Source organism: Fringilla coelebs (assembly GCF_963513975.1).
Source record: "Fringilla coelebs genome assembly, chromosome: 24".
Lineage (NCBI taxonomy): Eukaryota > Metazoa > Chordata > Aves > Passeriformes > Fringillidae > Fringilla > Fringilla coelebs.
In genome coordinates this window covers 7,956,033-7,970,135 of record NC_140050.1, presented here as the reverse complement: position 1 = coordinate 7,970,135, position 14,103 = coordinate 7,956,033, and the positions used below count along the sequence as shown (strand labels likewise).

At 45.9% G+C, this 14,103-nt stretch overlaps 1 protein-coding gene across 1 annotated transcript; it reads right to left on the bottom strand.

Annotated features, from left to right (window-relative positions):
• Positions 1-5,489: 5,489 nt before the first annotated feature.
• KLF2 (KLF transcription factor 2) lies at positions 5,490-7,947 on the bottom strand. Its single transcript, XM_084221006.1, has 3 exons — positions 7,826-7,947; positions 6,817-7,708; positions 5,490-6,394 (listed from the first exon to the last, which is right to left on the bottom strand). The coding sequence occupies exons 1-3, from the start codon at positions 7,898-7,900 to the stop codon at positions 6,219-6,221; spliced, it is 1,143 nt and encodes a 380-aa protein (XP_084077132.1). The 5' UTR covers positions 7,901-7,947; the 3' UTR covers positions 5,490-6,218.
• Positions 7,948-14,103: the final 6,156 nt, after the last annotated feature.

Here is a 14,103-nt window from a genome sequence, read left to right as displayed (position 1 = left end):
CAAGGCAAGTTTCCCTCCCGTATTTTTAGTTACATTCACATTTTGGAGGATTTGAGTGCAGTGTGTTACAGATGGGCACAATCCCTACCCAATTCTCATCATGTCATGCTTCTCATCTCATAAAACCATGACCCAGCTCTCCACATGTTGCTCTCACTTGAATTTCTGGGGTCTGACATAGACAGCATTCTCATCCCTATCCTTTGCCAAATTCATTCCTAATCTGCCTTGTCTGGGCTTAATCTGAAAGGACATCCCTGTACCCAGCATGGCCTAAGAGCCCCTTCACTGGGAAGGGAAGAAAAGCATCACTATTCTGTTCAGGATGTGGAAATTTCACCCTAAATGCTGCCCAAGGTCTGAGCCCAGCTGTTAAACCTCAAACACAACTGTAGCACTTATTGGCTGAACATAAATATGTCCAAGGCCCAGCTCTCCTCTTGGAATTCTGAGCTCTCACGCTGGAAGGACTGTCAGGTTTATATCTAAAATTGCTGAATCTCCCATCTGCTGTACGTGACTATCAGTGACTATCAGTGTAGTCACTCTGAGTACCTTTTCCCTCCTGTATGGTTGCTTTTTTTTTTTTTTTTTAATGTTATGACCACAATTAAAACTTTTTATTGGTGCTGATGCATCATCTCGTAAAATTGCTGTAGCCTTCCTAATTGATGAAATCTCACAGGACTCTGCTAGCAGCATACACAATATATTTCTGCTGTTTAACTTCCCATTAAGGTCCTTGATCACAATTCTCAGAATGAAAAAGCCCTGTGCTCTCTGCCTATCCCTTGCTTCCACAGAAAGGACATCCAGGCATTCTGTATCCCTTATCTTGCAATATAACATAAAGACATTAAGATAACAAAACTCATGCTGTCATTGCACACAGGCTGTAAATAAGTGGTTGTTGGGATCTGAGGATATTTTTGTGTGTTTTTCCTTTTGTGTTTAAGCCTCAGGCTCAGTAGTTATTCACCTAATGTATTAAATGTCACAGGAGATCATATCCAAAATTATGTTCCAGATATTTATAATGAGTCAGAACTCCTGCACCATGGCAGAGGAGCTGCTGCAGTGCCGGAGTTCAAAGCTCTGACTGCTTCACTCACAGCATATAGGACATGTCTAGCACAGGCAGGACTTGGGATGGACCCAGCTGAGAGCAGCCGCTTCGAGGACACCCAGGAATTTTAAAGTTTGTAGATGCCACCAAGTGGGTTTTGGATGTTAGCAATGGGGATGGCTTTCTCCCTGCTAAATTACATGGGATTTGGGATAAATTTTCTGCTGGTTGCCATAGCAATGCTACATGACTTTGTTGTAGTTGTTTTTTCTAAATATAGCAAAAGAAATTGCTAGAGCTTGGGGTTCTGGCTTCAAAAATTCAATTTAAGCAAAGCCTAACAGCTACTCTGTGTTAGAGGTGCACTAAATAGCTTAAGAAACCACAGAGCTTCTACCACAGAAAACCACAGAACCACACAATCCTATAATTTGAAGAATGGACAAACTTATTTTGGCATTCTTGTGGATGGAAGACCAAAGTTTAGAGCCAGTCAATGTTTTCAGGCAGTTTGTAAATGGCTGTGAGTAACCAAGGGCTCGCGCAGGTTGAAATTCCCCATCCTGCATGAGGTGAGCCATGCCCAGCACTAAAGCTTCAGCTCTTCCGGATGTGATTAGATACAATACTGAATCTAAAATAAACTTCCAGAAAAGGCAGGGGGTTTCTAGTCCAGCCTTCCACTTTAGGGTTAAAAAGAAGATATTTAAAATGTCCTGCCTGCTGGCTTGCTGGGTGCTGGTTGTGAACGGAGTGCTGGTGAGGCGCTGGGCTGTTTCACAGGCCCTGCTGCAGTGCCACGATGGTGCTGGTTGTGTGCAGCCCGATGCTGGCTGTGCACAGAGTGCTGGGGTGCTGCTGCTGGGCTGTTTCACAGGGTGCTGGGGTGCTGCTGGGTATGCACAATCTGCTGGGCTGGTGGTGCTGGCTATGCACAGGGCGCTGGGGTGGTGCTGGTGTGGTGCTGGGCTGTTTCACCAGTGCTGGATTGGTTCTGGATTGATTCTGGGATGGTGCTGGGTGAGCACAGGGTGCTGTGTCACCTTCATGACCCAAAAGGGGACCGAGCCACACGGCCCTGCAGCAGCTGGACCTGGTCCTGCTCTGGGCTGTTTCAGAATTACAGTGTGTTGTGACAGTGAGGTCCCATCTCGGAGGAGTTCAACTGACTCTTCTCAAGTCAGTGGGTGAGGAAAAACCATTTTTAGCAGAGTGAAACAATGCTCTGAAACTCCACGTGGAATGATTCGACTCTTAGCGGTGACTGCTCTGGATGGTACCTGAGTTTGGCAATATCTACCTCCGTTTTCACTGGGATCATTGTGCAGGATTTTCTTATTTCTGCACTTAACCTGCTCTAACTCACCTCACAATCTATCTTAAAACAATAGGGAGCCCATGGCTGTAGTACCTTATATTAATAAGTCTGAAAATCTTGTTTTCAATGGACTCTACATTTCCTCCCTTTAGGTTTAACTACAACTTCTATAGTTTTTTCCTTTCCATGATATGTTAAAATCGAATACAGGATAGGTGCAGGTTGTAGTTACTGGATGCTCCTTGGGAGGCAGATGATTAATTGAAACAAAATTACTTAAGAGATGACAACCTGATGATCAGCTATTAGAAGATGTGGAGCATTAGTGGTTTTCTGCTGACTAGAGGAGGCTGGATAGATCACTGGAATTACAGCGTATCTTTGCATGTAGTCATTTAAAACAATTAAAGAAAGGGGGAAAAAAGAGAGTTGAAAATTACTCATAATAGAATGTGAGAAGAATGAGATCAGCATCTGTTTTTTTTTTTCCTACTACAAGATGATCTCAAGATTCAAGAACGCGCAGTTTCCTGTAAAGACCACACAGCTACTATCACAGATGCCCTCCCTCAAACAATGACAAGAAAGTTTCTTGTGAACTTTTATTAGTGCTTTGTCCCCCCATCCCTTCCCACATTCAGAGAACTGACTTTACATGTTTTTATATGAGGTCTTTTATATTTATGTATGAGGATTCCTCTGCTCTATTTTCAGTTGAATCACTAATCTGAAAACTCAGAGGGCACCACCTGCTCCTCTTTCCACATTTCCACTGCTCATCAGGGTCTGAGCACTATTTTCTAACACAAATATCTGCCTGATAGCAAATATCAGCTGTCTTATCTAAAGACTTTTTAGTGAGCAGGAGCAGAGGCAGCAGAGATGATAACCCTCACAGCCAGACTCACCTGGAGCAGTCAGACTTGGATGCTCCCGTGCTGAGGCACTGGAGGAGGAGAAGCACCCAGTGTGGTGGGTGTTGCAGAGTAGGCACATGAGGGTTTTTTAAGGGTTGGTGACTGTGGTGACACTTGCTTCTGCACAAAGGCCCTGAGCAGCACACAATGCCTTTGTGCCACTCACAGGCTGCAGCTGCTGTGGAATCACAGAATCCCAAAATGGTTTGGGTTGGAAGGGAGCTCCAAGTCCATCCTGGGACTCCAAAGGGAGCTTAAAGTTCCACCCCTGCCATGGGCAGGGACACCTCCCACTAGAGCAGGTTGCTCCAAGCTGGCTTTGAAAATTTCCAGGGATGAAGCAGAGACAATTTCTCTGGGAATTCTATTCCAGTCCCTCACCACCTTCACAGGGAAGAATTTTTTCCCAGTGTCCCATCTAACCCTGCTCTCCGGCCATGTGAAGACATTCCCTGTGTGCTGTCACTTGAACCCTTGTCTAAAGTCCCTCATCAGCTCTCCTGGAACCCCTTTAGGCACTGGAAGGGGCTTGGGGATCCCCTTGGAGCCTTCTCTTCTCCAGGCTGAGGATTTGGAAGGGAAGAAAACTGGTCAGACCAGCCAGAGATCAGGAGAGGGCTGGGGACAAGCACAGCCAGGTAAGTGTGCTGTGATGTTGCGATGCTTCCAAGCTCCCCTCCACCACTGGAAAGCTCTGGCTGGGACCTTCCCAAGGCAGATATGGGGCTCTTTGTCTTTTAAATTGCATCACTAAAAAGGGAATTGTTTAAGCTTGCACTGTGTTACCTAAACCTGGATTATAACAAAAACTGGGAATGCTGAAAACTGGGAATGACAACAACCATTTCCAGTACTTCAGAAAGAGCAAGGGAAAGTCAGGTGAGTATGAAGAGATAAGGGAAAGAATTTTAAAAGTTTTCTTCCTAAAGTTATAAACACCAAAGGACGTGCTGAAATATGAAAATATTCACCTATGGGGAAAGAGAAGGAAATACTTAGAACTGTTGCAACAATGAATGTGCCAAGTTTAGAACATCTTTAAGTCATCCTCACTTTCTGGAATTAGATTGTGCAATTTTTTTTCTAGCAAATAAATGAGTTTTGTTTTTGATGAAGAAACACTAAAGCTCCCTTATATTTCACTTTGAAAGAACTACAAAAGTGAAATGTGGAACTCATTCTTCCATGCCAATGATTAGAAGCCCAAAATACATCTGTTCCACATGATCAGCTTCAACCTTTGCTTTCACAGAAGAACAGCTATATTTGTAGTTACTCTAAATGCATTCCTGTTGATTTCATTCTTGTGTATTCTAACACATAAAGTCAGAAAAAAGGTCACAATCTTGACTAAAACCAAGCTGCAAGTATCCATACGTTAAGGGAAAAATTCAGCACTATTAAGCTGAAGCTGCATATTTGATTAGCAGTGATACACAAGTATCAAAACTCAGCACAACACAGGAGCTATAAAGACAGAGGATGCCCATCAGACTGTCAGAACAACTGCTTGGACTTACTGCCTGGCCTTCTGAGCTCATTTACAGCTGAACAATTTTTTAGGGGCTCAATTTGACTTTTGTAGCGGTCTTTACTGCTATAGCTGTTGCAGAATCCAGTTTACTTGCAATTAGTTTTCAGAATCTTGATTCCTGGCTGACTTCCCCCACAAATACTTAGCTGTCTTAACTCCTGGAATCTAGGTTCTAACTCCACTACTGTTCTATTGGAATTCTGCACTGAGTTCTTGAGAACAAGGACAACTTATGTACAAGAATGCCTTAAAATAATCCCCCATAATTACAAAAATGCAGTGTTTAAATTTATAGTAAAAACCCACACACTGCTGGCAAAGCTATAACTGCATCTGGAAAACATTAAGAATGCTATTAAAATAGTCTAGCATAAACTAGAAATGAGACTGAAATTACAGTGTTGCTTACTTAACCATTTTTAGGAAGTATATTTTGAATATGATCTACTTTCCTATTTGATTTTTTGATAGAGCACTGTATTATGTCTTATTTATCAGTGAGAATACCTTACTTACTCCATTATCTATTTCAGACAAATCCACAGCTCAGATTTAAGTGTCTTGTTACAGTCAATAATTTGAAACACAATCAGGTGGTTGCTGGTCCAGCCATCAGGAAAAAAGTAACAGGGATATCTCAAAGGAGAATAAAAATCACAGCAATTAAAAACTTATTTTATTAAAAAGATGAAATGTTTTCAAACATTGAAAAATTATGTTTTTATAAAAACAGATATAGGTAAAATACCCATTTGTCTTCTATTTACATATACAATATTTCTCATTGTATAAAATTATTTACAATATATAAAAAAATTACAGTAAATAGGTTATTTTCCTACAAGACATCAAGCCCTGTACTTCTAGTGTAGATCATGGCAAACAAGAATACTATTGCACCTGTGAACCAAACAGTCTAACAAGAGGAGTGTTCTCTTAGCCATGCCTTCGACGGAGATCTAAACTAACATCGTTAGCTACAGTAACATTCATTTTATCTCTTCTAGGGTCAACTTCAGGCAGTTTCCATACAAACATTGTCTTGTAAAGCTTAGGAATGGGCAGTTAGAATTGGGGGGGAAAAAACAAACATATTTACAGCTTCTTCTATACAATCTGTATGGAGTCTTACGGAGTTTACCCTTGACAGAAGCTGCATAAATTAACCCCTGTTCTCCTGACCGGGACGGGCAGAGCACTGCCTCGGGCACGGCAGATTCCCCGCGGGGGATGCCTGGCTGAGCCCCCTCGTGTCGGATCCTCCGCGTCCGTCCTGGAGCGTCGGGCGGCGCCTCCCTGTGTAGTACCAGCTACAGATTTTTCACCCTTCTGCACCTGAGCAGTTAAACACGGTCCACTGGCGGCAGGGCAGGCTCCCTGCGGCTACATGTGCCGCTTCATGTGCAGAGCCAGGTGGTCTGACCGGGAGAAGGCCCTGTCGCACAGGTGGCACTGGAAGGGCCGGTGCCCCGTGTGCTTGCGGTAGTGCCGGGTGAGCTCGTCCGAGCGCGCGAACTTCCAGCCGCAGCCTTCCCAGTTGCAGTGGTAGGGCTTTTCACCTGTTCGGGGAAATAGGACAGCGTGACTCAGCATGGCATCACACACCGGGCAGCCTGCCGAGCTTTATTGTACGTATCCCTTTATTCGCTACCAAGCCCTTCCACAGCAAGATCCAAGTGCTTTTAAGCTCAATTACTAGAAATTCCTTCACCATAAAGCCCTTTCTACAAAGCCCTTTCTAAAGCTCTTTCTCCAAAGATTTTCACCTATACCTGCAGTGAAAATCTTTGGAGAAACGGCTTTAGAATCCCTTAGAAAAGCTTTGACTACATAGGTAAACACCTAGATGTTACAGACCTGACCGCCAGCTGTGAATTTAACAGACTCCAGGGTAAAAGCCCCGGCTGCGAACTATTTTACACGGGGCTATCTCAGCCCGCACACAGCACATCTCCGCATCAAGGCCGTCAGCAATAATTACCTGTGTGTGTCCTGAGGTGAGCCTTCAGGTGTGAGCTCTTGGTGTAGGTCTTCCCACAGCCGGCATAGCTGCACGTGTGAGTGGCTGTCCTCTTCCTCGGCCAGGACCTGCGTCCCCGCTTTGGTTTGGAGTCCAGCAGCTCCAGAGGGGAGGAAGGAGGGGTGAGCATGCCCCGAGGAGCTGAGGGCTGTAAGGGCAGGCTGTCCTCGAAAAGGCCAAACTGGGAGGTGTTCTGGTACTGGAGGTGGGTCTGAGGGTGGTGGAAGCCGGAGGCCGGGTGGTAACTCTGCTGGTAGGACACGGACGAGGGGCACATCATCTGCGTGTGGCACTCATTCACCATGAGATCGTCGGGGCTCAGCGGGGGCGTCTCTGACCCAGGAATCTGCGGGGAACTGGCCACCCGGGGCTGCTCGTAGGCCATCATACAGGTCGCGTTCCCCTCTTGCTTGATCTTTGGGCAAGCCTGGGGCACCAGACCCAGGACCGGTCCATAATTGTCCATGTCGGGCTCGGGCTTAATGTTCTCAACGAACTGCGGGCCCCCGAAGGTGGGTGTCACGAAGAAGCGGCCGTGGACGCTGCCAGAAGGGCAGTAGTTGGAGTCCATCTCGGAGCGCATCATCTCCGGCACGATGCCGGCGTTGTAGGGCGGGGGGCTGCCCTGCTCCAGGGCATTGTAGCATCCCGGGGACGGGTTTGTCTGGTAAAAGCCACCGCTTTCGCCTTGGGCAGGGGGATAATCCCCGCCGGCAGCACCCTGGCCGTAGCCATCGCTGCCCATGGAAAGGATAAAATCCAGCACGTTGTTGAGATCCTCATCCTCTTTCCGTGGGGAGAGGCCGCCCCAGGTGCCGGCGGGGGTCTTGGCCTCCTGCTCACACTTCCACCTCTGGGGAGAGAGAAAAGGGACAGCGTTAGAGGTGCCGTTCGCCGGGGGGACGCGGGGGGGACGGGGTCGGGGCGCGGCGGGGCGCGGAGCCGTCGGCGCTGGGCGGGGGACACTCACTTCGTGCAGGGCTTTCTCGCGGCAGGGGCTGGCGAAGGTGGCGAAGGAGGGCAGGGCGGTGTCGCTCAGCGCCATGGTGCGGGACGAGCGCGGCCGGCCGCCCTCCGCACCTTATAACGCGGGCGCGGGCGGCCTCAGGCCAATTGCAGGAGCGGAGGAAACGCGTCCCGGACGGGGCGGGCGGGAGGCAGCGGCTCGGGCGCAGCCTAAATTTAGCCCCGGTATAAAAGGACGCGGCGGCGGCGGCGGTCCCAGCCCGAGCGGGGCGGAGCGGAGCGGGGACGGGCCCTCTCCGCCGCCCTCCCCTCGGCGCGGGGCGAGGGCGGCCCGGGAGCCGCGACCCCCGGCTGGGACAGGGGCCGGAGAGCCGCGACCTCCGGCCCGGGCAGGGGGACACCGAGGGGTCTCTGCCACAAGTGAGCTCGGGGAACGCCAAGGGATCTCTGCGTCCCTGCTGCAGGGACACTGAGGCACCCTGTGCTGTGCTAAGAGGCGCCGGGAGGGACTTGGGGGGGATGAGAGGCCACAGGGGACCCTCCCCTGGAAACACTTCAGGATCCTTCCTGACACGAGGGCACCCTGTGCTGTGGGGGCGGAGGACAGCAAAGGCTCCCTACCCTAACCCCGAGGGAGCATCTGTGACATGAGAGGACACCGATATAGCTACGAGCTTCAACAGAGACTGTGCTGTGTAAAGGGTGCGCTGAGGGGTCCTTGCCCTGGGGACACTAAGAAAGACACCATGAATTAGGGGTTGATCCCCCCACACCTCAGAGCAGCTGCTCCACAACCCAGCCTCATCTCTGGGGCATGTGGTGCAATCAGACTGAGAAAATGAAGGTGGAGGAAGAGTGGAAAGTGTCAGGAGCACAGGGAGGGAAGAGAGACATGCCCTGCTCCCATGGGTAAACTGCTGAGCTGATGATGGGGTCTCTAGGCACTGGTCACCCTAAAGGTCCCAGATGCATCTTGGTGCTGACAGAAAGGTGTTGGATGCCACTCTTGTACAGTCTTTGCTGGAGTTTTACATTTAATGGAAGTCCAGATCTGTAGCAGAATTTCCATTTGCTGCACAAAGATTGCCAAAATCAATGTTGCAATGTGACATTGTGAGAGAAAAAAATGCACGTAGCTTCTGTAATCTCCACTGGTTGTAAGCAATTTTTAGTCTTGGGCTTGATTTTTCAGAAGAGAAGATTGTTCTTCTCCCTTACCTTGGCCTCTAGCTCAGATGCTGACTCTGAAGGAGCAATTCTCCAATAACTTCTGATGACGTGCTCCAGACTCCTGTTTCTGAGGATCGTGGCTGCTTGGCCATCATCCAGGAGCAAAAATGACAGATCTGAAGGGGGGAAAACTATGATCTCTGGTCGAGGGATAAGCCTGATTCTTTTAGAGCCTGTTCAAAGAAAGCTGTGATTTCTTCTTTCCTCCTCCATATTTCCTTTGCAATCACTTTTAGAGGGGTTTCTAAGTGAGCTGGAAATCAGGAGGGTGCAGGAGAACAGCTCTCACGTTTAGGGGAAGGAACAGTGCCCTTGATGGGCTCTGGTTCTCCCAAGCACTTTGAGCCTGTTCACCAGAGCCCATCCCATGCTTGTGGCTGTGTTTAACCATCTTGGGAAAACTCAGTTGCTAGGGTGAGTAAATGATCGTTTCAATAGCTACACGTGTTTTAAAATCAGGAATATCTCTTGTTTAACTTTCTATAGATTTCATTCTAAAAGTTCACAGGTTGTCCAGATGGAGCAGCCAAACTTCTGTGACTGGAGCAGAATCAATACACTGAATGCATGGTAACGCTGTACACAAAGATGTGTGACTCATGGCTCTGTAATGTCACACTTGTGTAATCTTTCAATGTAAACTCTTTTCCTCTAATAAAACGTCCGTAAGTGAATGATACGTATATATGGGGCTGTGAGTCAGCCAAGAAAATATACTCTGATGAATTCAGAATGAATGTGAATACTCCCTTGATAACACACCCTGAATGTCTGTGTCAGTTTATGTGCTTGTGATTTCAGCAACAGCTATAACAAAATATTTTGTTTCTAGGATATACAACTGGACGTGTAGGTTTCACTGAGAAGCTCCAATCGGACGCTGCCTTCCAGGAGACACTGCAAGGACTTTGTTTATGGCTCCATCACCAAACTCTGCATTTTCTTTGTGTAAAGGAAAAGTTTAGTGGGCAGAGAGGATGAAAGCCAAGCACACAAAATAATAAATTCACTGCCTTTAGTTTCTTTTTGTTTTCAAGAAAAGCAGTTAGGCTAAAAACTGAGAGCTGCACTAAACCTGGGGAGACAAATGCGAGAATTTATTTACCTTGTGAGTCACTGGTTCTCTGCAAACTGAGAACAACTTTGCCATGACCTTCCACTCGGTCTGTGACAGTTGTGCTGACATTTTCTGGCTTTTTGCTGCTCACAACTCTTATTTTAAATACCTAAACCCAAGATCCTGGCAGTGATCTCACCTAGCATAGATCAGGAATGATGCCACTGGTGTATAAATGTGAAGAATGTGAGATTAGAAAGTATTTGTTAATCTTCTGTGGGTAGAGGAGAGCTAAATGATGTGTGATTTGTCTTCCGGCCAAAGTAAACACGGACTCATTTTTTATATGGCAAAGTTCATTTTCCTAGGTGTTGCTGCTGCTGTCTCTTGTTGCTTTTAGATCGAGGAGAAACTTTTTAAGGAATTGCAATCAAGACTTTGCACGTTAATAGAAGAACACCAAGTAAGGGCTGTGCCCACGGAAGCTCGATGCTGGACGGGTTGGTACAGTACCCACTCACCTGGCAGCCCCAGCTCTGAGTCATTACAGAACTCAAACAAACAAAAAGCTGCTTTCTCAGGGATTGTTCTCAGACTGCACCTAGAGCAAACTAGCAATAAGAGTAATACCGGGGTAAACGACCTGAAAATGACACCTCTTATCACCTAGAGTAAGCAGTACAGGTAACACCGTGACCAATCCCTTCATATTGAAATGAGACAGAGGATTTCCTTGCCTGCCTCTCAAATTGTCACAGTTCTGTTGACTACACTTTTTTTTTTTCTATTTTAAACTGCAGGTTCTGAGTAGGCACATTTTAGAATCTGCTGTCAAGGAAGTTGATAAAATTATGTAAACAACCACATAAAATGAAATATACAAGTATGTGTCAGAGACACACATCTTAATTTGGGGAGAGTGATTTAATCCTGTAAGTCTTTTGTCTGAATAAAGTAACATCATGAATTAATTGGAGAAAGGAGCCTTTTTGACCAGACCTTTCATGACTGGAGCTGATTCCCATGCAGGGACTGACAGATGAAGGTGAGCCATCTCTTGGATGAGCTGAAGTGGCTCATTAAGTTTTTAGGAAAATGTATTTTCCTTTAATACTTTTTTTTCTTAGTGATTGTCCTCTGAGCTATTTCCATAGTCTTTCTTGAGGTCTGAGCACTGGAAAAGTGGAGTAGCAGACAAATATGAGTCACTTCTCTTCAAGGATTTGACTTGTGCCCTTTGTCATGGTCTTCTGCTGAGTAGCTGCTTGGCAAAGCCTCCTCTCCCCAGCTCTGTGCCATGGAGTGCCAGGACACAGGGGATGGCTCCCACTGCCAGAGGCAGGGTTAGATGGGAGATTGAGAATTCGGAATTGTTCCCTGGCAGGCTGGGCAGGCCCTGGCACAGGTGCCCAGAGCAGCTGGGGCTGCCCCTGGATCCCTGGCAGTGCCCAAGGCCAGGCTGGACATTGGGGCTGGGAGCACCTGGGACAGTGGGAGGGGTCCCTGCCATGGCAGGGGTGGCACTGGGTGGGCTTTGATGTCCATCCCAACTCCCTCAGCTCCCCAGTCCTGGTCAGCAGCACCCTCTGCACTCAGTGTGGGCTCCCAGGCTTCCTGAGAAGTTTGAATTTAGGACAATGTGAAAGCAGAGCACCTGGGATATGAGGGAAGAGCAGAGTGGAGCAAAGCCCTGTGAGACCTGATGGGAATGCTGGTGGCAGGGCTGGGAAGCATCAAGAGAGAATTGGAACCACTGGGGGAAATCCAGCTGGTTTAGGGTTGCACAGGAAGACAGAGGCTGTGAAAGATACCATCAAACAAGATGTCTGAGAGCAATTTTGGTGTCCCATTTTTTCTGAACAATTCCCTGTTGGCCTATGTAGGAACCTATTTTTGTCCATGCCAAAAAGCAGGGCTGATTGCCTGTTGCATTCCTAGAACTGTGGCCTTCAGCTTCTCTGTCTTGCCATGAGTGGGCTTTGTGTCTGCCTGGATAGTTATAATAATCCTTTAACAATGACATGCTCTTCAAATTATGTTGCACTTCCGTGATCCTTGTCATCTAGGGCTTTACCAGAAACAATTTCTGTTTTCTTCCAGGTTATTGTTAACAGCACTGAATGGTAAGTAATGATTAAAAAAAAAATCAAAAACCAATAAAGCTGCTTGATTAAAATCTAAATTCCATTTCCAGATGTACTGGCCTGTGGTTGGACCAGTTTGCACGTGCACACCATGTTAATTTGTCGTGTGCTCATTTCTTACTGTGAAAATCACACTGCACCGAGGCACGTACTTATTCAAAACACCGTCACAAACGTCATTAACCAAACCATCTTTATTTAGAATTCTTTTTATGTCTCAAGTCCTCCCTGTCTCTGCCCAGGTTTATGTAACACTGACAGGCATATCTAGGTCATTCTATTTACCCTGTTGCAATATTGACATAATATTAACATTCTCCAAGTCACCTGGGGCTTCCCCACTGCTCTGAAATGAATTGACAATAAACATTAACCATCTGGAGATGTCCTTAGTTGGTTCTTTGGAAACACTCACTTCTAAATTACCCAGACCTGGCAACTTAATACTGTTTGAGATGAGTAGCAGTTGTTTTAACATCCTCCTTAGTTACTGTAATGGAAAGTATTTCAACATCATTATTGTCTGATCTCGATACAGCATCTGGCTTTTTCCCAAAGAGAGAACAGAAATATTTTTTAGCACTTCTGCTTTTTCAACGTGATTATTGGCAGTTCTATCCCTTCCATTCCTTGTGATGGCAATCTTAGTGAAAGCCTTATTAACTTAGCTCCCAAAAGATTAGCAAAAGTCAAGCTCTGATGCTTCCAACCTGCTTTAGCAAGGCAGACTCCCATCAATGCAGACAGAAACCAGCTTAAATTCCATTTCAATATGTAAGTCAAACTATATAAATAAAACTTTTCTCAGAGATATGCAAGAAAATATGTTCATGGTTGAATAAATCATGCAAAAATTCTGCTATTTAGTGAATATAATTGAGGTAATTATGTATTGCTACTTGAATTTGCTGTGTGAAGAATGATAGCATTCAGCTGTAAATGATTTTTTGTAATTTTTGATCTGGGGACTCTTCAAACCTAAATAACATATGCCACTTTTTAAATTATCAGCTTTGATTAGGTATGTAGCAGTTTCTGCCAGCTTTTACTGATGTGTGCTGAATGCCCATATGTTGTACCGCAGATGTTCCTTTCAGCTGTCAATTAAAACATGTTTGAAAAAACTTTCTTTTTTTTTTACAGAACTGTGAACTGATACCACAGTTTCCAAAACTTGGCAAGCATGTTGAATCATATTAGCAAAACTGCTTGAAATGTCAATCACGGATCATGACAAGTAGTTTTCAGTTGCTGCCAAATACTTCAGATTACAGAAGCAAATATTTAGTGAAGAAATGGGCAATTGAGGCATGGAATAACAGAAGCACAGGGCAGAAGTACCTATGTGATTTCATTCAGAAAAATTACTCTTATGGTTAACAAATATTTAACGGACTCTACAAGATCAGAAACCCAAGAGGATGAAACTCATTTGATTCTGGAATACAGGAGTGTTCATGCTGGTTATGTTGTTCCTGGCCTCCATTTTAAATAGAAAATTTGTATAACTGCTTGGAGATGACAGGAGGAAAAGGGTCTTATCTGCCATGTCCACTTAGGACAGCAAGTGTTGTCAGATGTGCCAAGCTGACTGGGTTTAGAAGTGAGAGCTGTTTGGGGTTTAATAAATGCAGGGGGAAAAAATCTGTTTGAGGGGACATCAAAGGCCTAATCAGCTGCTTTTTTTCCTCTTTTTAGTTTGTGAGATCTGTGGCAGTCTGAGTCAGCACAGATGCAGGTGCCCTTCTTAGCAGAGTTTTTTGCCACTTTGAAGTTTATATGTTTTAACTGGGGGAGTGGGAGAGAAGATTGGACAAAGCTTAAAAAGAAGAGAATTACTGAGGAGTGAGG